The sequence below is a fragment of the Mus caroli genome, unplaced genomic scaffold (assembly GCF_978045245.1).
Source record: "Mus caroli unplaced genomic scaffold, Mus_caroli_1 scaffold_6, whole genome shotgun sequence".
NCBI classification, from domain to species: domain Eukaryota; kingdom Metazoa; phylum Chordata; class Mammalia; order Rodentia; family Muridae; genus Mus; species Mus caroli.
Window position 1 is genome coordinate 43,933,220 of NW_028227261.1, and position 23,562 is coordinate 43,956,781.

The 23,562-nt window shown below is 43.5% G+C and overlaps 1 protein-coding gene across 4 annotated transcripts in view; it reads right to left on the reverse strand.

Annotated features, from left to right (window-relative positions):
• Positions 1–23,562, reverse strand: part of LOC110293190 (AGBL carboxypeptidase 4) — a 1,191,022-nt gene that overhangs the window by 28,392 nt on the left and 1,139,068 nt on the right. For all 4 annotated transcript variants that reach the window (XM_029476352.2, XM_085839081.1, XM_021161009.2 and 1 more), the window contains exons 10-11: positions 19,654–19,806; positions 17,482–17,644 (exon numbers count right to left, since the gene is read on the reverse strand). In XM_029476352.2, the coding sequence (XP_029332212.1) occupies positions 17,482–17,644; positions 19,654–19,806 (316 nt within the window). The remainder of the gene's footprint in view (positions 1–17,481; positions 17,645–19,653; positions 19,807–23,562) is intronic.

Sequence of the window (23,562 nt, forward strand, 5' to 3'; positions counted from 1 at the left end):
GATGAAGCTTATTTGGTCCGGGGAGGTCTAAGAGACACGAGGAGGCCCAAATCAGAACTTGTTTAATGTGTCTTATATTGAAAGTAAGACTTCCTGGGCTTTGATTTCTTTCTACAGGACATCAGTCAGTGTCCCTCATATGTGTACTATCTCTTGTGAAACCAATGCTGAGGTCTATGATCAACTGAATCTATTGTCTTCCTTCAGAAGGAGAACCAATGGCTGGCTCTCCTTAGTCCAGCTTAGAACTGACATTCATGGGCTTCTTTTTTGCTTCCAGCTTCCAGGTCACTTCCGCAATGCCTCTGGTCTCTTCTTGCTGCTATTCAACCCAAACGTCATACTGTTGCCAAGACTGACTCCCTGGGATACATATCTTAAAGAGATCTTTTCCTGACTTAAACCTCTGTAATGATTCTGCAGTCTCTCAGTTGACTCTGAACACATCTGACATAGTGTTCAGAGCCTCCCTTAAGGCTCTGACTCCTTTGCCTCCTCCAGACCCATCCCTTCTCCTCTGCATTAGATATTTATGCTTCAACTCTGCTAGATGACATGGCAGCTCTCTGCATCCCAGCTGTTTTTTTTCCCCTCCAGGCCCCTCCCACTCTTTGGCTCCCTGAAATCCTTTCTGAATCTATATGGAGATGGGGTAGTATCCATGAGCTATATAGTATACATCATGCATAAAGAACTTCAACCTCAAAATGCAAACAACTAGCCACTGCAGCAGCCAAATCCACCTACAGGAAGGAGTCAGTCATGAGTTTCCAGTGGATGCTTCCTCTACAGAGTTGAGCTCCACTAACAGGAGTCCATCTTTGTCTTATGGTTCTCTGTTTCTGGTCCCAGGTGAGAATTATTTATACACTCTATGTGACTCCTTTATTTTGGACCATGCAGGAATGGTCAGGGTATGTAAGTAGCTGTGAAGAACACCAACATTGATAGTGACTAGGGCAAACCCATCATCCACCTGGCCCAGACAAGATGCTACTAATCAGCATTTTAATGAAGGCTAATTACAACAGATGATGCCTCCCACCAGGTAGTGTGATGGCCACAGATGGGTTCTGTATTAGGTACTTTTTTATTCTGTGGTAAAACACCACGAGCAACTTAGAGAAGAAAGGGTTTATTTGGGGTTCTGGTTCTAGAGAGATAAGAGTTCATCACAGCAGGGAATCATGGCAGCAGGCATAGCTGAGAGCTCACTCCTTGAACAACAAATAGGAAGCAGAGAGAACAAACTATGGGTAGCACATGTTTTTTTGAAACCTCAGAGATTGACTCCAGTGACATATTTTCTCCATCAAGACCACATCTCCTAAAGCTATCCAAACAGGACCAACAACTGGGGACCTAGTATTCATGTGCCAGATATGAGGGACATCTCCTTCAAGTTACCACAGAACCAGGATATCCCTAACTCTCCTGGGAGCTCATGTGGCAGCTACACTGTGTAAGTGTGTGTGTGTGTGTGTGTGTGTGTGTGTGTGTGTGTGTGTGTTTAACTCTGGAGAGACTGAGGGTGTAGTAGCCAACCAGAAGAGGACCCCACTAGAAGTAAGAACTGACCTCTATCCTACCATCAACTTCAACATGATAGGAGGCTAAGCTGGACTTCTAGTCTGCACAAACTTCAGAAAATGATCAAGGTTCCTTCTGAGGTCTCTCCTACATGGCATCCAATCTTTACCAAGAAAGATCAGGTCTCCCTGTTTCCTAGTAGACCAACAAAAATCAGAATTTGGTTTCAACTCCCTGTTTTTTCTCTTGTGTGTATGTGTGTATGTATATCATACATGTATATATACATATATACATACACACATATAATATATATATAAATATATACATACATATATGTGTGTGTATATATGCATATGTACATGTTCATGTATGGAGCTGTGGGGATGCATACATGTGGAGACCAGAGCCTAACCTAAGACCACCTTCTCAGTCACTTTCCAATTTGTGAAGCCTATAACTCACTGACTTCAGCTAGACTAGCTGGCTAGCAAGCCTTCAGGCCCTCTTCTTGTTCCCCCTCAGTGCTGGGGTTAGAAGTAGACACTATTATACCTAGCTTTCATGTGGGTATTGTGAAACTGGCAAGCATTTCATAGACTGGGCCATCTCCTCAGCTAATTCCACCCACGTCCTTTCATTTAAGCAATTCCTCCATAGTCAAACATTTGGGGGTTTTCTCCAATCTACTCTCCTACTGGAGTTTGGTGTTTAAAAGTGTAGGCTATGGAATTTGGCAGCTCTCATGGGAATGCTGGCCCTGTCCCCAACACTAGATGTGTGGTTTGAGGAAAGGTTTTTTCTCCCTAAACTTTAGTGGTTTTGCCAATCAAGCAAGTACAAGATGCCCGATTTCATCATAAACACACACACACACACACACACACACACACACACACACACACACACACTCACACTCACACACACACATACATGTATATATGTATATGGTTATTTTGATATTAGGTGAAATATCTGAAATGGTGTCTGTCACAGGACAAATGGAACCTTTGAAACTTTACAGCTTTACTAAGAGGCCAGAAGATAGATGATCTTAGTCACTGCTGTTTGTTTCCTTTTTAATGGAAGGGTCAAAGAATGAAGTTCATGACGCTCCTAAAACCATATGAAGGAGAAGTACATACTGGTCTAGGCTAATCTGACCCCTTTAGATATATTCTATATGGAACACACACACACATCATAACTGTTACTATAATAACATAATCTCACGCTACTACCTCAAGAACCCTCTTCTGGCTCATTATTGACTAGGAACTCAAAATTAAAAGTGTCACTGTAGCATTCAAACATATCATCTGATACCAAAACTTCTCCTTTGCATAACCCTGTCATTTCAGAAAGACAAGTTTCTTTTCTTTCCTTTCCTGCCCCTCTATGCAGTTCTCCATAGTTAGAGGTTAACGTGGGGTGAAGTATCATCACTCGAAATCTCTTTGAAGGCTGGAGTGGATCCTGTTGGGTGCTCTGATGTGGTAGAGTTAAATCCAAAAACCTGTAGTCAAACTCAATATTACTGTGATAGGTAATGTGTCATTTTGGATGGACCACAATATAGGGTCCAACATTATGCTGGATGCTTCTGTGAGGGTGTTTTGGGATTATATTAGCATGCACACCCATTGGCTTTGAGTACTGCAGGGTTTTTTTTCCACAGTGTGATGGGGCCTCATACAATCAGCTGAAGGGCTGGCTGCAAGTAAAGACCTATCTCTCCTAAACAAGAAGACATTCTGCATTCTGTAACGTTTGACTTGAACTTCAGCACTGGTCCTTCCCTGGTCTCAGAATGTCAGTTTATTTTTGCCGGCTTCCAGAATCACACAGAGGGATCTTTAAAATGAAAAATTGCCCCCTCCTTCCCTCTAGCCTATTGTTGGCATAGCTGTAATATAGCCACTGGGACTATGCACCTTTTTCAGGTTAGTAGATTTCCATAACTCTTTGCTTCTTAAACCCTGAAATGGAATGTCTGTTCCTCTTTTTTAAGGTTACTGTGATAGGTCCTTGTGCTCCTGAACTTTGTGCACACATCAGTTTGGGAAACCTTATTATCATACCCACCCTCTTCAGGAAGTGGCCTCTAATTGCTCTGGCACACTTGACCCTTCGACCCTCCTGAGGACTCAGAGCAATCTAATCCCACACCAGACCCCCTACTTATCCTTTCAGTCCCTAAGCATACTACATGGCCACAGTAGGAGAGGCAGTGGGATCCAGTAGAGATTTCTAGTTGAGAGCCAGAACTTGAGATTACTATGAAGGGACCAGTTATGACCCTGCAAAATATTAGATCCTCAATTGAAATGCATCCTACTGCCTTTTGTCCTGACAAGGTAATAAAATATCTTCAGCTAGTGTATGACAGACTCAAAGGTGACTTTCTGCTCTCTGCTACCACCTAAGCAGCCGAGGAGTGATGAAGGTTTATCCTGAGGGAAATAGACACTGAGAGGAGGGTGGTAGGTCAGTGCAGAGGACAAGTGCTTAATGGGCACACAGGGGAGGACCCCACATAGAGCTGGGCCAATGACTCTCAGTCTCTCCTGCTACTGCATTCTGAAAGCATGGTATTTGTTTCCCAACAAAGGCAAAAGTGAGGAGATTCTTTGCTCCAGGGCTCGGGTTGCTCCAGGCATCCAAGGCTGAATGTTTAGTCTTTTGCTAGAGCCACAAACACACTCATGCCCTTGGACTGGAACACTGCAAAGCTTTCCTCCTTCAGTGTGGATGTAGGAGTGCCAAGGTTCCCATAGGCACACTCAGTGGGAGACGCAGCTGGGAGATCTTGTTTCTCAAACTCCCCTGGATCTTACAAGCAGTGTGTTTCCTCTGTGAAGTCTGGCCTAGAGTAGTCATTTCATTCTTGGGGTTTCTGCCCAAGGACTCCTTCTCTGTGAAGCCATCACATCCCTACTGCCAAGCTATGTCCCTTCTTTCTCACGTATCCTTCTACCTTAGGTGTTCTCAAAGGACACTCTCGTCCATGTGTGTGTGTGTCAGCCTCTGCAGATGACATCCTGGGATGCAGGGACTTTGCCTGATCATCTCCAGGTTCTTGGTCCCAAAGTGTGAGGTAAGTACAGAGGAACACTGAGAAACCTCGTATCAAACCAATGGTGCCCATAATGAATAAGCAGTGTCTGGTTCCTCGGATTTCGGTGAGTTCCCTGGCCTCTCTTCCTGTCCCTACTCACCTCTGCATGCTCTGACATTGAACCCATCTTGCCCGGGTCACAGAAGACCTAGGACACCCTCATAAGGACCTTAGGACTTGACCCATCACCCACATAGGATTGCACCTTGAATGTGTGACATATCTGTGTGGAAGATGTTAGAAACATCGTAGTTGAACTCCCCTAGGGAAACTGTCCTGCTCATTACTGATCCCCAGTGCCTAGCAAAGAGGTGCATATAGAATGGTAAATATCTGTTTTGAATTTCCTCCATTTAACACGTTTACTGGTGGAAGAAATGAAAGCCTGAAGAGGAAACTTAGTTACCCTGACTGGCTTCTCTGACCACTAGTAATAACCTAACAGGGTTTTTCCTGGGTCCTTGTTTCCTAATACAGTCCTGCGGGGCAGTGGGCTGCACACAGACAGCCTTGTTTCTCTCACCATCCCACACAGTCCTAATATGATATAGGCTTTTCATTACCTGTTCCAAATTTCTTTTAGCTCATTGGTGGGTGCAACACACAGGTGAATTAATTATTGCTTTAAAGATATGGAGGCGAAGGCCAGTATGATGTCATAGCAAGACAGTGACCTTGGGCTAGCACTTTAATGCTCCTCCAGCACCTGGATACCATGCTGCTGCTCTCTCTGAGATGCAGTAAAGATCCATGTTTATACACACCATCATCTTGGGATCCGAGGTGATCAGTCACACTCGATGATGATGCATTTGTTTTCAGGAGGCACTTCCAGGCTGGCCTGCAGTACCAGCCACAGTCTCTGGAGTCTGTCTGCCTTTATGATGATGCCTTGTCCAGGTGCCCTGCCATGCTGGGACCTTAACATTCACAGTGCTACTGCTCACCATGGAACAGCCACTGACCATAAAAGCTGACATTTTGAAGATTAAAATGCTTTGGGTTAGTCATGCACCTGTGAAATCATTGTTCCTTCTTGTCCCACTATGCAATCTAAAAATGAATTGTAGCATAGCCCAGTAACTTCTGCAGAGCCCAGTAGCTTCCCCTCAATAACTCCTCCCGGTAAAAAGCCACGATTCGGTGAAACACTCTCAGCTACTTAGGAATAAACAAACAAGGGGAGACAGTAGTCTCAAAGTAGGGGTCTACTGGACCAGAGCTGGGGGGTCTATTGACTCTCCAGGGACAGTGGGGGTTCCAGTGTAGAGGAAGTTTGGGACCAGGCAGGCCAAGTCCCTCAAGTACTCTGTATGGGAGCAAAGGAGACAGAGTAGGTACTGTTGGGTCATAGGTTCTGGCTCTGCACCCCACCCCCAAGTATGAAAGCTCAATAATGGAATGGAATACCTTTTTTCCTGAAAGAAGGTAGTGACTGCTTCAAATGGCTGCCTCCAGAACTAAGCCAATAAGATGCTTAGCACAGGGAGACAAAACACAACTTTCCAGGCACCTTCGCTATGCCAAAAAGATTTCCTTCCCACAATCCCAGGGGCAGGGGGAGCCTCTTGCACATGACTTTTACTAAAATGCTTCTCCAAAGGCAAGAGAGCTTGGGATATTGTGGTTTGCCCTCAGCATACTGAGAAGACTCAAACTGCAGTCAATTTTTGTATGGGAAAACTCAAAAGTAGAGGTCTCTTTGCTTTAAGACTGGTTGTCCATGGTGGTGAAGGCAAGTCTCTGCCCAGGACACCAGATGACCTCTCGGTATCTCTCTAACCTTCTGGGAGCCCCAGTGATCACAGAGAACTGTGCAGCCTGGGAAGAGCCATCAACCCTTCCTAGAAGCTTATATCAACTCATTTTCCTCTCACAAAGACTCTGGGAGGTTTGTATTATTATCTCTATTCAGGAGGCTCAAGCCCAGAGAGGCCACAGTAAGTTGTCTAGAGCTACATAGGTTTAGAAATGAAACCAGACCCATGTCATTTTAGAGCCAGCATTTCTAACTGCCTGGCCCTGTGCCACTTGCTGACCCTGCTTTTCTCCGCATCTGTGCTGAAATATATGACAATCTTTGAGGACAGCTAGAAGGATACTGTCTAGACATGCCTGCATTATCCTTGTGTCTGGTTAGGCCACAGGCAGCTGTATGCTCAGACTGTGTTTTAGGACTGAGTCCTTGGCTCTCATGAAGGAGCACTGTCAAAGATACCCATGTGATCCATAGGCTGCTCTCTGCTGAAGGAGTACTCATGAACCAGAGGCCAGAACCCACTCTCCTGGGCTTCCAACATGAATCTCTCAGACAAATGTCTTCTTAGGAGTTCGGTGCTGGGAAACATTCCTTGTTTCTTTGTGGTACTACATGCTTTTGCTTCAATTTGCCACAAGTCATAAATAAATTAGAAAATACATTCAAGTCACTGGTGGGTGTCCTGTGGACCTTAGAACATGACTCCTTCCTTACCATAAAACTTCCTTGTAAGATGCACTCTGAACAGAGACTCCATGATGTCAGATACCCTTCAGCTGACTATACCTTACCTTGGCTCAGAGCCCCTTATCCGTGCTTAGACAAGAAGACTCATGTCTTTCCTAGGGGAGACAGAGGAGAGAGTAGAGCACAGAAGGAAGTTCCTTCAAGGTGAAGGAGAAGTCTACAGTTTCCTGAAAGACTCAAAACAATGATATTTGATTCTGAATTATAGTGCCAAGAAAAAAAAAAGGAGGTGGAGGGAAGCTTGGAGGGGGTTTTGAAAAGAGGACAAGAATAGCAGAAGGCCTGCCAGGTGATATGGCTGAAAGGGAGATGAACAATATCATAGGGACTGCGTGCCACACTCAGGACACATGACTTCATTGACCCCTCAGTCAGTTTCAGAGTCAGAGCACTAAGCAACCTTCTTGAAGTCATCTCAATGGAGTGCTCTGGGTCTAAATGTGATATGAATACAAAGCACTAAGTACAAGGTAAGAGGGAAAAGAACATAAGAGAGAAAGAACTGAAGTCATGGGAAGGGGGAAGGGGGCTGAGTAGGGGTGAAGATGAGGGAGTGGACAAGGTGAGGGAAGGATGCAGACAGCCACATATGAAACACACGTGTGTCTAAGAAAGCACCAAATAGGTGAACAGACAAAGGTAATAGAGAAGAGGAAGAGGGAGTCAAAGGGATGGCAGGTAAGGGATGATGCTCATGCTAAGACCTAAGAGAAGTCAGGAAGTGCAAGCCTCCCTCTTCCAGATCCCCAAAGATAGCTGGGAGCTGGTGGTGGTGAGGGCAGAGCTCAGGCCTTAGCCTAGACAAAGGAAGGGGTTGTCTTCAGCCTTCTGGTGGGAAAGAACTGGCTCTCTCTGGTAGCCATGCACCCCAGAGCCAGGAGGGGGCGCTTCAACCTCAGGCAACTGCAAGAAAGCTGCTGTTAGAGTCTTCAGGTGTCTCTGTGAGCCAGGAGGGAAGGAGCCAAGCCAGGAGTGAGAAGCAAGATCTCACCAAACCCCCAATAGTTCTATGGGTTCCTAGCCCTGTGGCTAGCACTTCTCCCATGCTATCAGATCAGTGGACATGAGTTTGACACTGAAATTATTTGGGTCCTCCCTGGCTGTCCTCATGCCATCAAGAACCACCTCTGGGCCTGTCCCTGTCTCTATCTCTTCCAGATGGCTTTCTGTTCGAATGGGTAGAATGCCTCCCTCTTCACCCTGCACCCCGACCTCCACCAAAAGATCTCTCCCTTTGTGAGTGGAACACTTTCAGACCCACCTCTCCCCTACCCATTTGATCTGCACAACCTCATGGACTAGCTACAACAAAGAGAACTGAAAACTGAGGGAGGCATCAGTGGTCTGTGATCACGTGACCAAATAACCCCCAGCACTTCCCAGTTACTGAATTCTATTAGGCAAATCCAGGTCTCTTAACTCTCATCCCTGTTTCTTCAATTCCAGATTAGGGAGAGAGTGGGTTCCATGTGTGTATAACTGAGACCAAATGTGAAATCTCGGCCGCCCCGAACTCCAGCCTCAGCCAAGCTCCAGCACTGGCTTAATGCTGACACTGATTACACTGTGACTTTGTCCTCATGAAATAATTTATTTAATTAAAAAAAAAAAAGCTGTGCTGGTGAGAACAGATATGGAAGTCTAATCCCAGAGAAATAACTGAGTACTCCAAACACATAGCTAAGAAGACTACTATTTCAAAACCACAGGAGCCCCCTAAGAATCTCAGAGACACCTGGTCCAAGCACATTGCCTCTATTCTGATAGCCCAGACACGAATAACTTGATTTCACCTAATGCATTACTTGGTTAGAAAGAGTAACAATCGTGGTGCAATTTACTGAGTGCCTACTACGTTCTTGGCAATTGAACAGGCACTGGAGTATATTTCCCAATGTTTGCATCTACTCAAAACACCCCTGTGAGGTAAGTATCAGAATGACAGCATGGCAGATGAGCTGACGGAGAATCAGTGCAACCAAGTCATTTACTTGGAGCCACACCACTGGTAAACAGCAGAACCAGGATTTGCATCCGGTCCAGCCTGGCTGGGGAAGCTGCTTTCTTCCTTACCCTGTTATTTAACATGCCGGCTGTGAGCTACAGTTCTGCTATAAGCATCTTCACTTTGTGGCTTCTCTTCAAAGACCGTATTTTAGTGGGGTGATTAGAGGATGAGAAGAGGGGGGAGAAGCCCTATTAACCCAAGGCAAATCTGTAGACTGAGAGCTCTGGTCCTGAGCCTCCTCGGAGTTCCCTCCAGCTCCCTCCCTCTTTGGAGACACATCAACAAGCCAATCACGGCCATAGCCCAGCTAAAGGCCCTTGTCTCAGACAGAGCTGGCAGCTGCCTCCTCTTATTGGCAGCACATTTATCATCTTGAGGAAAATATTGACGGAAAGAAACTCTAGCCAGGCAATGTGTCTCTGCCGGGTGTGCAGCCTGGGGTGAGACGTGGTGTTGATTCTGAGGTTGTTCTATGGAGAACAGCTGGTGCTCCAGGAGCCTGACAAATTCCTAAGAATGACTATGTCCAGCACTTAGTAGATGTCCAACAAATGTGAATTAGATCCAAATTCAACTCTTTGAATGAAGTTTGGTGGTCCCTGTTGTCTTCTGGACTGAACAAAGTTAAGCTCAAGGATGCAATTGGTTGAAACTGAGGGAAAGCCTTGGCTTTGAGAATGCTCACACATTTGTACAACAAGAAAGTGGGAAGACAAGTACTTGGTGTGCACAGGTGTGCAAGTGAACATGGGTGCAGACAAATGGATTTGGATGACTTAGGAGTCAGCCAGGATGCTTCCTGCCTGCCAGCTCACAGCTGCAATCCTGAAACAATATAGGCTCTTTATCATCATCATGGTTTCCATGGAGCCAAGCTTGCAGTGCCACAGTGAAAGCTGACAGTTATCACTATAAAGTAACTTTACAACTTTGTAATTTGTAGCTCTCTGCTGACAGTAATATTAACAGCATTTCGAATTATGGTGATAAACTTGACAAAAGCAGATAAAACCTTCGAAACCTCATTTTGGGGGATGAAAGGGGGTGGAGAATGAAGGTAATGGCATTTCAGTTTTCCAGTCAAACAGTGAGCATTTAGGAACCAGGGCACACTTTGACATGAATGTGGGCATCAACTAGTACAAGGCAAGGTGGCTAAGAGCAATCAGAAGCTGGTGTTGGTCAGCAGAGCTGGGTCATCAGGAATGACAGACAGGTTAGTATCAGGGACCAGTCCTACAGGAAGGGGTTTCTGTAGGTAGAGAAAAATTAAGAGCTGTAGGAGTCCCAGCCTCTCTGGAGTTCATAAGCACAGTTCCTGTCCTCCAGGAAGACATGGGAGGGAAGCAGAGAGGATGGCAAGATGGCTTGCCAGGTGGAACTTAGAGCTGGACCTATCGGGATTTTAAACCCCAGCTCTAACACTTGGTACCTGGGCATCCTAGAGGATGTCATTTGATTTTTCTGAGCATCCCTTCCTCTACTTCTACATCAAAGACCCAAATCAAGTGATTATCTGCACCCACCCATCCATCTGCCCAAACGTCTGCCTACATGCCTATTGATTTGGAAATAAGCTTTCAGGTCTATCATCTTGTCTTCTAACCTAAGAAGGCGAGAATACTGGGACCCAGAGCACTACTGACCTCCCCAAATTTGCATGGCAAGTTTTCAGCCAGAGCTGCAGTCAGTGAGCCAGTGCAGGTGGTCAGAAACAGAGTTCACTTTTAGAACGTTTCTGCTTCTATTCATTCAACCAGTTATCTAGAAAGCATTCCTATTTAAAGTTCAAACCCTAGTTTATATCTTTAGGGACGATAAAAAAAAATTATCAGACTTCAGTAAGGTTTAGTATTCTACTCTCCAAACCCTCAAGCTGAAGGTTTCTATTTTGGCTTCTTATAAATCTTAGCAAAGCGATGACCCTGAGTGTGACAAGTAAGAAACTGGAAAGTTCTGAGATGTCTGACTTGTCTGAGAGAAATACCAAAAAGCATGTCAGACCTGATGTCTTCCTATTCTTCATCTACCCCCAAATTACAATCTTCCCAGCAAGAATGAAAACCCAGGCAGCACTCTCACCCTCGCTCAAGAACACAGATCAGCCTGCAGAACAGCTCAGATCACAGACCCTACCATCTCCTCAGAGAGTCACATGGTCTGACGGACAGAGGGCAAGGCCTTCCTCTACTTCATTCATTCAGTCATTGGCATTCACCACGGGCTATCTGTCAGTAAACACTAAGGGTCCAGTGACATAGCCAAGGTCACACAGCCAATGGCCACAGTGGGACTAAGATCCCAACGCTCAGTCCAACATTCTTTACACCAACTCATGAAGCAGATGGTGACACCAAAAAAACCCACTTTATTGTGACTTCATGGTACCTAATACTTATGATGAACCTGTCCAAAGCTGAGGTCTTTCTCCAGAGCTTCAGGACCATAGAACCATGTGTCTACTAAAATTCGCCATTTGCATGTCATATGAACCCTTTATGTCCTCAGAGCTCAAAAAGAGCTCAGAATGCCCTCTACCACTTCTTTCATATTTGAGGGACTGGCTGATCCTCCTCTCTACTGTGTTCTTCAGACCAACATCCTGGATACCTTCCTTGCTTCTTCCCTGTGCCCTATATCTGAACAATAAACACACTCAGTCCTACCTGTTATCTGCAGGAACGTGTTACATGGACCTTGTCTAGGGCTGGTTTCAGTTGGAATCACCAAAACACACATTTCAATATGGGGGAATGATACCACCGTGCAGGATTTAATGAGAGAAAACCTGAACAAGTTTGCAGCCTTGAGTTGACCTTCATAGGAGAGAACCATCTATGAGAAGCAGTGAACCCCAGTGGGGAGAGAAGCCAGGTCATTTGGGGCTGAGGAAGGAAGTCCAGCTGACAGACCTTCTAAGCAGTCCTCTAGCATCCAGCACTAGAAAGTGGGGTGCCTAAGGGGCTCATGTGGAATAGTCCATGCCATCCTTTAAGTATCAGAGGCCCGTCCTGTCTCTTTCTAGTGCTCCTTTATCCTGCTTGACCCCCAGAAGTATGAACGTGGGATCAGCCTATTTTTGACAGGCCCAGAGGGTGGGGATGATTTTCTTTGAAGAGGTTTGATGCTTTGAATCAGACCAGACACAGTAATTGCTCAACTGAGACTGTTTTGTGACTAGAATTAATTGGAACTTCTTAATTTCCTGAGACTGACTGGGCAGTCTCTGGGCCTGCCAGAGTTCTCATATCTATGGTTCTGTTATCTATATTCATCTATCTAGGAAGCCAGTGGAAACAAACAATAACAATGTTTTGCAAGTGTTACTGCGGCTTATTCAATGTGCTTCTTTCATGGGTCTTTCTCCCGTGGTTATTGATCACTGTTTGTTCCTGGCCCAGCCCCAGCTACCGTGGAATGCTTGGACAGAGCATCCTTCCCCTGGCATCTGGCCTCTCTCCTGTACTTCTCCCTCTGCCAGAAAGGTGGCTCCACCCCCTTCTTCCCTAGTTTGCATCCATTCATCCTGGAAGTCTGGGCCCTGGTTTCTCTTCCTCTAGGAAGTTCTTTCCCCTCTGCTCCCTGCTGACCCCTTCCCCCTTGCCCAGCAGATCTTTCCTCTGTCAGGACCTTTATTCTCTTTCCCTTGTCCTCTTTGCTCAAAAACCTATCTTCTTAGATACATAGCCACTTATTCCTGTCTCTTTCCAATGTCTAGTGGGTTTTGTTGGACAGATGAATAAATAAAAAAGTTTGATGAACATTTCAGAGGGCCCACTCTGAGGGATCCACTGTGGTCTGAAATGACAGCCATTAGCTGACAGAATCTTGGTATCTTCCCTTGGCTAGCTGTACCATTCTTCAGAGCCAGCATTATCTGATTTCAGTATGGACACAGCCACAGGAAACCAGCCTGCTCAGGACTCAGGCTTCCTCTTCCCAAAATTTTTCTCATCCATTATATTAAGGAGCTGTTTCCTCTCAGCTTGTAACCAGACCAGAAACAAAGGCTGGAGAATCATTGAGTAACTTTATGATTCTAATTTATCTTCTTCTCCTTCTCTCCTTCTCTCCTTCTCTCCTTCTCTCCCTCTCTCTCTCTCTCTCTCTCTCTCTCTCTCTCTCTCTCTCTCTCTCAACCATTTGAAAATAGCATATTTATTAGTTGTCAGGACAATAAAATGTAAATAGTAATAACTGGAGAGTCGCCTGAAAGTATCAGGACTCTATCATTTCACAACAAGAGGATGACAAATGACAGGAAGGAAAAGTGAGAGAACGGTATCTAATATCACTAATATATGGCACGTTGATTTAACAGTTCAGGACAACATAGCCTTCCCCATGTAACCCTCGCAACCCTTACAAGACGTAACTCACTGTCAGCCTCACTTTACAGATAAAGAACTAATGTCTGGAGTGGTTATATAACTGTGCTAAGCCTCTCAGAAAATAAAACAGAACTCACATCTGGAACTCTAATGTCAGATCTGTGTTCTTACTACAACATGGACAGGCTAGGATGCCAAAGACCACTAGTCTTTGTGGAAACCTTTGAAAATATATATAGTTATTTCCCTTAACTTCACCATAACCAGAGCATCATACAATTATAGCTCCCAGTTACACATAAAGAAACTGAGGCCAGTTCTGTTATGCAACCTATTCAAAGGGGCTCACCCACCTACTGTGTAGCTGAGGCAAGATTCAAACCCAGATATGTGTGAATAGAAAGTCTGTTCTTTGCATAGCACTTACTTCTTTGTGGGTGTTTCTGAGTCCCACAGCAGGATAGAAAATCCAGAAAGTCCTCAGTTGCTCTATAAAGATAAAGTCACCTTGCAGAGCCTAGAGGACACTTGGAAGGGCACTGTCTGGGATGAGGCCTGCGCTGTCTGTTGTCGGAATCAGGTCTCCTGATTCTCAGTCTAGAGGACACTTCCTCCCAGACCATATTGCCATTCCCATCAGACCATGTAATTTCTTTTTCTGATTGGGACACAGAGCCAGCAGCCAACAAAGATCACAATCTGTCTGACTGTTCTCCCTCTGTTATGAGATGAGTCTTGAAAATAAAGTATATCAAAGAGGAACCAGGTTAAATCATCCTTGAATGTACCAAGCTGACTTGTGCTTCCCTGGTATAGTTCCAGGCTCCTCCCCCCCCCCCCCCCCGCGCCCCCCTCACTGACAAGCAGGGACTACAACGCTGGTGCACAGCCTCTCCATTCACCACTGACGCCTTCCAGTCTCCAGCTCCTGTAACCACTAATGCAATTATTTTTGCATCTTCTCAGTTTGACATTGAAATATTCTGTGCCCATCCTCTAGTATTGGTCTGAAGCAGCTTTCATATGGATTGTTCCACCAACCTCTTACTATATGTCCCTGCCTTTAATATAGCCTGGGTGACTTCCCACTATTTACAAAACATCTATTGTTCTTCATTACCTACTATTCAAGTTTGAATTCCTTTCAGTCTACAAATTTACACCTAGATCTAAGGGCCTTTGCCCAGACCTGACCAGTTATCTTCTTGCTACACGTGTATACTTTCCTTCCTTGCCTCTCTGTCTGCAGGGTTCTCCCTTCAGTAACGCATTCCAATCCCATTGGACTAACTCCTGCCCAATAATAAAAGTCAGTTGAGATGGGCCTTCCAGGAGGCTTTACCTGAGTTTAAAGACATGTTTAGTTACTGCTACTCTGTAGAACTTGACCTGGCCCTTAGTTAGCACTCCTCTTTCTCTCTCCCTTTCTCTCTCCCTCTCCCCCTGCCCCCTCCCCCCTCTCTCCCTTTATCTCTTTCTCTGTCTCTCATCCACACACACATCCACTCACACACATTCACTCACACACACACACACACACATACACTTACACACTCACACAGACATTCACACATATACACCATTATTATTATTAGAAGCAGTTGTGGCAGCATTGATTTTTGAAGTAAGTTTTGTTAGCTATCTTGAAATTTGTTTTGTACCTCAGGGTAGCCTGAAACTCATGACCTTCCTGCCTTTGTATCTAGCATGCTGGGATTACAAGTGTGTACTACCATGCTAATTTACATATACTTCTTTTAAATATAAGTGTCCCTTAATCTTCTGGAATTCCTCTATCACTGAGCTTATTGTGCGTATTTTAATTCTCTCTTCTCTCTTCTCTCTCCCCAGTAGAACAAAAGCCTTAGAGTGCCCTCTTCTCTAGCACTTTACCCCAGGTGGTGGTTGTGATTTCTGGCACACTAATATATGTTTATTTTTGGTAAAGAAGAATTGGGTGTTAAGAGACAGAAACTGAGCTGAGGAAGGATTTTTTAGTAAAGATAAAATTTCTATCAGCAAACCATGCCAACAGAATGGTGGGAGAACCCATAAAATTGGATGCCAGAAAACAATGACAAACCAGCTACAGCATCTTCCAGAGAGACCTGCGACTTATGCTTTAGCCCATAAATTCAATTTTTTTCTAGACAATTCCTATAACTTCCTTTGCCATAATACTGAAGGAGACCAAAGTAGGTGTGGTGTGGACTTGATCTTCACCTGTGTCTTTAAAGAGTTGGAGGATCACACCACCAAATGTTGGCAGGAGAGGGTGTCCAGGGGTATTTAAGAATGGCTAGATTTTGGGAAGCCATGCTCCTTTGCTTCATAGCAGAGACTATTTTGTTGGCCTTGCTGAGCCAGAAGATATAATATCACATTCTAAAGTGATGGGCTCAGTCTTGGTGTCTGTGGGCACATTCATTTCTTATCATGATATCTCCAAGGCTCTAGGAAGTCTGAAACACTGACCTACCACCTGGCCTACTCTTTGCTCGCCCCCGCTCTGAGGCTATCACCTGGACCTCTTAAGTTCAGAAAAGTAACCGAGGCTCACTAAAACCTCCGTAGACTGGGTTCTAACTCATGCCACTAGCAAATGAGATTCCCCGCCCCCCACAGTTTATAGCAGGAACTCTATGACTATTCACCAAGAATTATGAAAGGCTAGTGTGAGCACTTTAATTTGGGGAAGGGGTAGTTTGTACATAAAGTGAATGGGCCTCTCATATCCATGGGTTCTGTATCAGAAGATTCAACTAGCCATGGATAGAAAATAGTTTTACAAAATTAAGTCTGTACTATTTTCAGATAATTTCCTTTAAAATGCAGTATAACAATGATTTATATAGCACTTACAATATATTGGATATTATGTGATCTAGAGATGAGTTAAAATATATGTTGAGGTAGCTTGGTAGCTCATACTTTTAATCTCAGCACTTGGGAGGCAGAGTCAGGAAAATGAATCTGTGTGAGTTTGAGGCCAACCTGGTCTACATAGTGAGTTCAGGACAGTCAGGACTACATAGAGAGATCTTTTCTCAAAAAAAAAAAAAGCAAAACAGTATACAGTAGGATGTGTGTATATATACAAATACTACAACACTATACTCAAGAGGCTAGAATACTAGAATATCAGGATTTCTCGATTCTGGAACCATCTTGGAACATCGAGGGACAACTGTGTTCCTAATTTATGCCATCCTTTTCCTGTTTCAAACTTTCTCAACTACAATTCTTTCTCCGAGGAAAAGTTTAGAAAAGAGAAATGAATCAATTTAAAACTCAAAGGATAAAAATTAACAAGTTCTATTAGAATGTCACAGACACAATAAAGTGACTTTACGATAAGCTAAAACTAGTGAATACATTTTCTTTACAAAGAAATCAAGCAAGGTAGAAAGTAGCCCCCATTTTTCACCATGGTGAACTTAAGATGATTTTTTGAGAAACTGGGAGGAATAGCAGTTTATCAAAAGCAGGGTGGTAGATATAGAAGGTAGGGGTGGGTGGGTCAGGGAAGATGGAGGGCCAGAAGGAAAGAGAAAAGGGGTGAGAAGAAAAGGAAGAGGGAGGGAGAGGAGAGAAAAGAGGTGGAAAGAAAGGAGAAAGGCAAAGGAAATGGGGAGTAAAGAGAAAGTGAGGGAGCAGAAGCTAGGAAGTGCGAGTATGGTGGTACAGGAGAAAGACAGGAACACAGAAGCATGGGATGGACATGGGCCCCAGGGCCTATGGAAGATTTGGCTCCTGGAAGCATCAGTTGAGATCTCTATGTTCATATGAAGGACATGGGAATATCACAGATGAACCAAACAGTCCAGAGACATCCCTAATAGAATCTTCCACATTTTTCCTTACCCCAGAGTCTAGCACTTTTCTTAGGTGGCATCAAACTCCTGACCTGCCTAGAAAATCCTCCCAAGTTTGACACTCCCAGTTAGATTAAGGCTGGTCTAGATATAGTGGAACCCAGCAAGGATACAGGCTTCTTCAGTGTAGGGCACTGCAGCTGTAGTGCCCCCAATGATGTAACTGTAGAAGGAAACCTCTAGGGTATAGCAGTATGATGAGTGGTCCAGAAGCCCGCCCAGGAAGCGCCGGCCAGTTCCTGCTTTCACAGCATCCCGGTTGAAGGATGTGCTAGTCTGTGAAAGATAAAGTTGGGAAGAGACAGAGAATCAGACCTAGATGACTCACACTAGCTTTTAGGCATTGAGCAAACCTTATGCCTCTAGTTCTTAGTTTCATCATCTGACAAGTTGGATCTGTTTCAGCATCTCAGTTATTGTGAGGACTGGTTAGTCAACAAATGTAATTGAAAGCATCCATCAGGGTTCCAGGGGCACAGCTACCTGCAGGAATATGAGTGGGGCTTGAGAAGGAGTGAAAAGCAGATAGGAAGCACATGAACTAAAACATGATCATGGTCAGAATTAAACGTTTAACATAGAGATACTGTTTCCTAGCTAGTATCATGTTTTAGTTTTAAAATAACCCATTGAAGTAGGTGTTCATATTTCATTTCTCTGTAGATGAAGAAACTGAAGCTCACAAATGTACAAGTAAGTAAACCAGCATAGAGGTGAAGGCTGACTTAGTGGCTCTAAGTTATCTCTATGTTCCCCATCACATTAGGGAGAAGTGAATTCATGTCCAACATAAGCTAGGGAGATCAAGGATGCTCCTTTTGTACAATGTTGGCAGCACCCATTAGGACAAACAAAGAGGGAAACAGACTAGAGTTAGGTCTTCTGTTTAGATACATAAATTTTGCTTCCCACTGTTTGACAGCTATCAGCTGTCCTTTGGGTGGTCCTCACTTTCCCTGCCTCTGTAGTAGAGGTAAAGGAAAGTATATGAGAGGTCATAGAATCTCCAGTGCAAAAACTTTGAAATCTATGTGGTAAAGCATAACTCTCCCATTCTGGAGCCAGTTCTTGAGAGTCAGAGAATGGGACTGGGATAGATAATCTTGAGGACAGTCCAGAGCTCCCAAGGAAGCTGGGATACAGAAACATCACCAGGACCAGAACCATGACCCAGATGATGTCTGTTCTGTATATCCAGGAACCTTAACTCCTGTGAGCACCTCAGAACTATGGCACACCTTCCAGTGAACTAGAGGCTGCAGCTCACTCTGAAATTACCACTGTTGCAAAGGCTCTACAGGTTCCTACACAAACAAATGCTTTTGTCACATAGATGCTAATGGGCAGATGCCTGTTTGATTCTACATCCTAAATTCTAGATGACTTTGCAATAGATTCTCAACTTTTCTGATCCACAGGATTCTCTTGGATATTTAAAAAAAAAAAAAAAGGACTCTGCTAAACAACCTCCAAACCTCCTTTCTCTGCCTGTCATCCAAAGACTGAAATTCACAGCGCATCTTACCACATACAGAAGAAATTCATTATCCTCACTAATGTCCAGCCTGAAGCAATGAGCAGGTGAGTTTTCAGCTCATCAACTTCAAAAATTGCCATGACCTCTGTGGGCCTCTTCCCACCTGCCACATGGCAGTAACAAGGCCCAGAGATTTAGTATCAAAACAAAGTCACAGTGGACAAAACCATCGCAATGTCCCAAAAGTGCATGTTGATGTCTCTCCTCCTCTTCTCTTCCCGCTCTTTTCTGATGATGATTTGTGCTACACAATTTCTAGCTTCCTCCTCCCAGCCTATCCCACCCACTTCAGATGTCTCTGAAGGTTTGTTGAGGTCTTTTTTTGCCTGCAAGGGACTTTCATATCTATAGCTGCATATGTCTTCCCAGGAAGCTGTAGTGCAGGCCAGGTAAAAAGAAATATATTCACCAATTACTGACAAAGAAATTGGGGCCAAGAAAGTCATGGAAGATGAGAATGGTGGGTGTGTAATGCCTTGAGCAGATACACTGTCCTCCTGCTGGAAGAACTTGAGCAAATGAGAACAGACCACAGGCTAGGCATGAAACCGGGAGACCACTTGATGGGCTTCTTTGCCTTGTTAATGTTGGAGACAGACACACTAAACAAACACTAGGTGACCAGACAGGCCCAACACTATCCTGTCAGGTCAAATGAAAGAAGGAGAGGGATGGAGGACAGGGGGCAGGAAGAGGTGCTGAGGCATCCCCAGGGTTGGGACTGGCTACCCAAGAACTTTTCACTTACATAGGAGAAGTCCTCAGCATTCTGGCAAAGGAGTTTTGGAAAAATAGACTGCCTTTGGAACCGTTCCTCATCCTCAAAGATATTGCCGTACATGAAGCCATTCATCATGGTAGAGTGGGCGTGGATGTCAATATAGAACTCCAGGCTTGTTTTCTGTTGAGAGAAAGAATAACAAATGGGAAGGCTGGGCTTACAGAGCTGCCTTAAAGGAGACCACACTGCACACACCCTTTCCAGCTGGCTTCTTCTTCTTCTTCTTCTTCTTCTTCTTCTTCTTCTTCTTCTTCTTCTTCTTCTTCTTCTTCTTCTTCTTCTTCTTCTTCTTCTTTTTTTGTCAATAGACTTGGCAGCTATTTGCAATGTGATTGGAGAGCAGGAGACAGGCAAGGATCGATTTCTGTTCATTTTTAACTAAAGTCTCCTCAGTCAGTGTCGGGAAGTGTTATTGGTAGTATCTGTTTTTTACAAGTCTCCAAGAAATGAGGGTTTTGTTGTATTTCCAACTAAGTTACTTACATAAAGCATGATTAGGCATTTTGAGAAGTTATTATCTGATTAATAAGAAATACCTTCCAGGAAATCATTGTATTTACATTGGACACTCCTGTGATTTTTGTCTTAACTTCCATTTCTATCTGAGGAGTCTGGGGTAAATTATGCTCCTACTTTGAGCCTCGGGATTTAAAAAAAAAAACAAAACCCTTTCTTCTAATTTTGAAGCTATAATTACATCATTTCTCCATTCTCTTTCCTCCCTCCCAAGTCCCCAAGTCTCCCATATACCTCTCCTTGCTGTCTTCCAAATTCATGTTCTCCTTTTACATTAATTGTCGTTTCATGTATATATATGTATATATACACACACATACACACACACACACACACACACACACGCATATGCTTTCTCCCACTCTGAAGATTCCTTAGTTGCCGGTAGTGCTTTGTAGAGGATTGAAGCTTGTGGTCTTTGCCCTGGTTCACTTTGGCATGTCTATTGTTGTCCTTGTTCAGCTCATGTTAGGCAGTCATGTTGGTGGGCCTCTATGGGTGTAGCTTCTGATATAACTAGGAGATACAATGTCACAGAAAAATCCCTCGATCCTCTGGTTCTTAAAATCGTTCTTCTTCCTCTTCTGCAATGTTCCCTGAGCCTTAAGCGCTGGAATGTTTTGTCCACTGGGACTCCCTAGCTCTGTATTTTGATTGGTTGTGGTTTTCTACAATGGTCTCCATCTGTTGCAAAGAGAAGTTTCCTGGATGAGGGAGAGGTAAGGACTACATTGCTCTGTGGGTAATTGGGGCAAATATTTAGAGTGTATTTTGAAAGTGGTGGTTATAGTGACTTCACTAGCCCTAGATAGTTGTGTAGGGGGTATTTTGAATCAGAGAAATAAGTATTTTGACCCTAATCTTAGAGTTATATTAGGAAGCAGACCCAGGAGTAAGACTTGTCATCATTTCATGTGTGTCCTAGGCATGCTAGGCTCCTCCTAGAAGCTTTATCGTGATGTCTCAATTAGCTCTTTCATTTAACCTTTTGTCACGATGTCTCATCTTTTCCCCAACAACAAAGGAACAGTTTTTGGTGAGGGAGGCTTTGTAATCTATAAGTGACATTGCAGAGACTGTCTGCTTACATGGTTAAAACACTTCCAAGTTTGATTATTGTCATTATTTATTAAATAATGACATTATTTATTAACTTTCCTGAAGATGGAGAGTTGTCTCTAAGAACTTCGTGTCTATAAGTACAGGATGCTCAGGACTGTTTGTAGAATGATGGTACAAAAGACACCAGGAGATGACCCAGGGTACCATGACAGACTGGCAGAAACTAGAGGACTTTTAGGACATTAGATCTTTAGTATCTCTAGACACTAATGTAATGTAATGATTCTCCTCTTTTTACATGTCATATATTATTATTATTGTTGTTATTATTACAAAGACCTAAATGTGAAAAATATTTGCCTGAGCTTACAGAACATTGGATCTAATGCCCAGGACTCTTGCTTGACTCCTGACAAAACTGACTTGTCATCAGCGACTAACACTAGCCATGTTGGTCACCTAACCATCTTCATTCTGGTTTGTAGTCCTGGAGAAGAGGAAAAGCCCACGTGTAGAAGGATTCACCCTCCTTGGGACACTTTCAAATGAAGTTACCACCAAATAAAATCTGTGTTGCTTCTAGAATACGGGCTTGATGACTGTCATTTCATTTGCCTCAGAGTTGGGGTGAAGAATTATGTCTTGCTGAGCTCCTGGTTCTCTGGGTAGCATACACTCTCTTCTGAGAGCAACAAGATGCAGTTCTCTGTGTGATATTAAACTCATCATTTTCAGCTTTGGAGGAGGAATACACAATGATACAACTGGAGCCCCATAAAAGTCATCTTTGCAATTTTATTTTCTTCAATTGTCTGTCTTTTCCTCTGAGCTTCTGATGAGCTGCAGAGGAAAGGAAGAGGTAGACAGATGCCTGGAGAAATGTGTGAGGAAAAACTACAATTTATATCTCTGACTGCCAGAGACAGAGAGGCCTTGGAAACCAGTCCCTTTGACCTATCTCCAATCAGACAGGAGTGGGGACGTTTGTGCAGGGCTGGCTGGCAAGCCAGTGACAGAGCAAGGACTTGGGCCAGGCCCCATTGACAGCCACTTGGGTATGGTATGAGTTGTCCAACAAATCTCACATTCTGACACCAGGAGGTTAATGTGACTTCACTTTAAATTACCAGCAGGTGAATTTTAATTGATTGACAATATTGTTCAGAAGTTAAAAGGCATGTAATATTTTATAGTGGAAAATATCCCTTCCACTCCATCCTACAATCAAACATACAGTTTTGCTGTCAGGTCAGCACGAACTCTTCCAGAGGCAGTCTTTGTATAAACAATGAAATAGTGTCCCCATTCCAAAATGATAACACCTTAACCTTATTGTTCAGGTCTTTTCTTTTCTTCTTTCCTTCTATGACTTAGGAGTATTTTTTTCAACAAATAGTTGTTTCATTCTTTTTCACAGATAATCAACTCCCTACCTAATGAACATATAAGGAGTTTCCAGTCTTCTTCTGTTACCAGCAGTGCTTTGATGATGGACTTTGCATATACAACAGTTATATGCTGGATTCACAGAAATGGAATCACTAAGATCTCACACACACACACACACACACACACACACACACACAAATACAATTCTAATAAATGCTGGCAGGCTTCCTTAGAAGGTCTGGTACACTCCCAACAGTGGATCAGGGCCTAATCACCTTGACAGCATGGGTACATTTTTACTTTTTGAAATTTATCATTTTTGATGGGTGGGAAGTGATATCTAAGATTAGTTTTAATGTGAATTTCTGTTACTGCAATTATCTTTTATTATCTAGTTAAACTTCTTTTCATATGTGTAAGAATTACTTGCATTTTCAGTGAAATGACTGCTCATTTTCTTTGCCCATTTTAGAATTGAGTTACTAGGCTCAATCTCTCTCTCTCTCCCTCTCTCTCTCTTTCTCTCTCTCTCCCTCTCTCTGATTTACTGATTTATAAAAAGCTATATATTACACAAATTCACCTTTCTGTGTTATATGAAATATTTTGTCATTCTTTTCTATGTTACTTTACTAGAACAACCCTCCATGAAAGAACTTTTAAATGTATTTTTTTCTTAATGTAATCACATTTATCATCCTTTTCTTTTGGAGTTTCTGACTTGACTTCTTTCACTGTTTATTTTGTTTCCAGTTCCTTTGATTACCTTTAAGTATTCTCATTTGAGTTTAGATGGGTTGGTTGATACGGAGGAGGAGGGGGTGCAGAGAGGAATAGCTAACTCCAAGGATGTTTGAAAAAGTTGTATAGAAACCATTATTTCCTAAGAATATTATTCACTTACATATG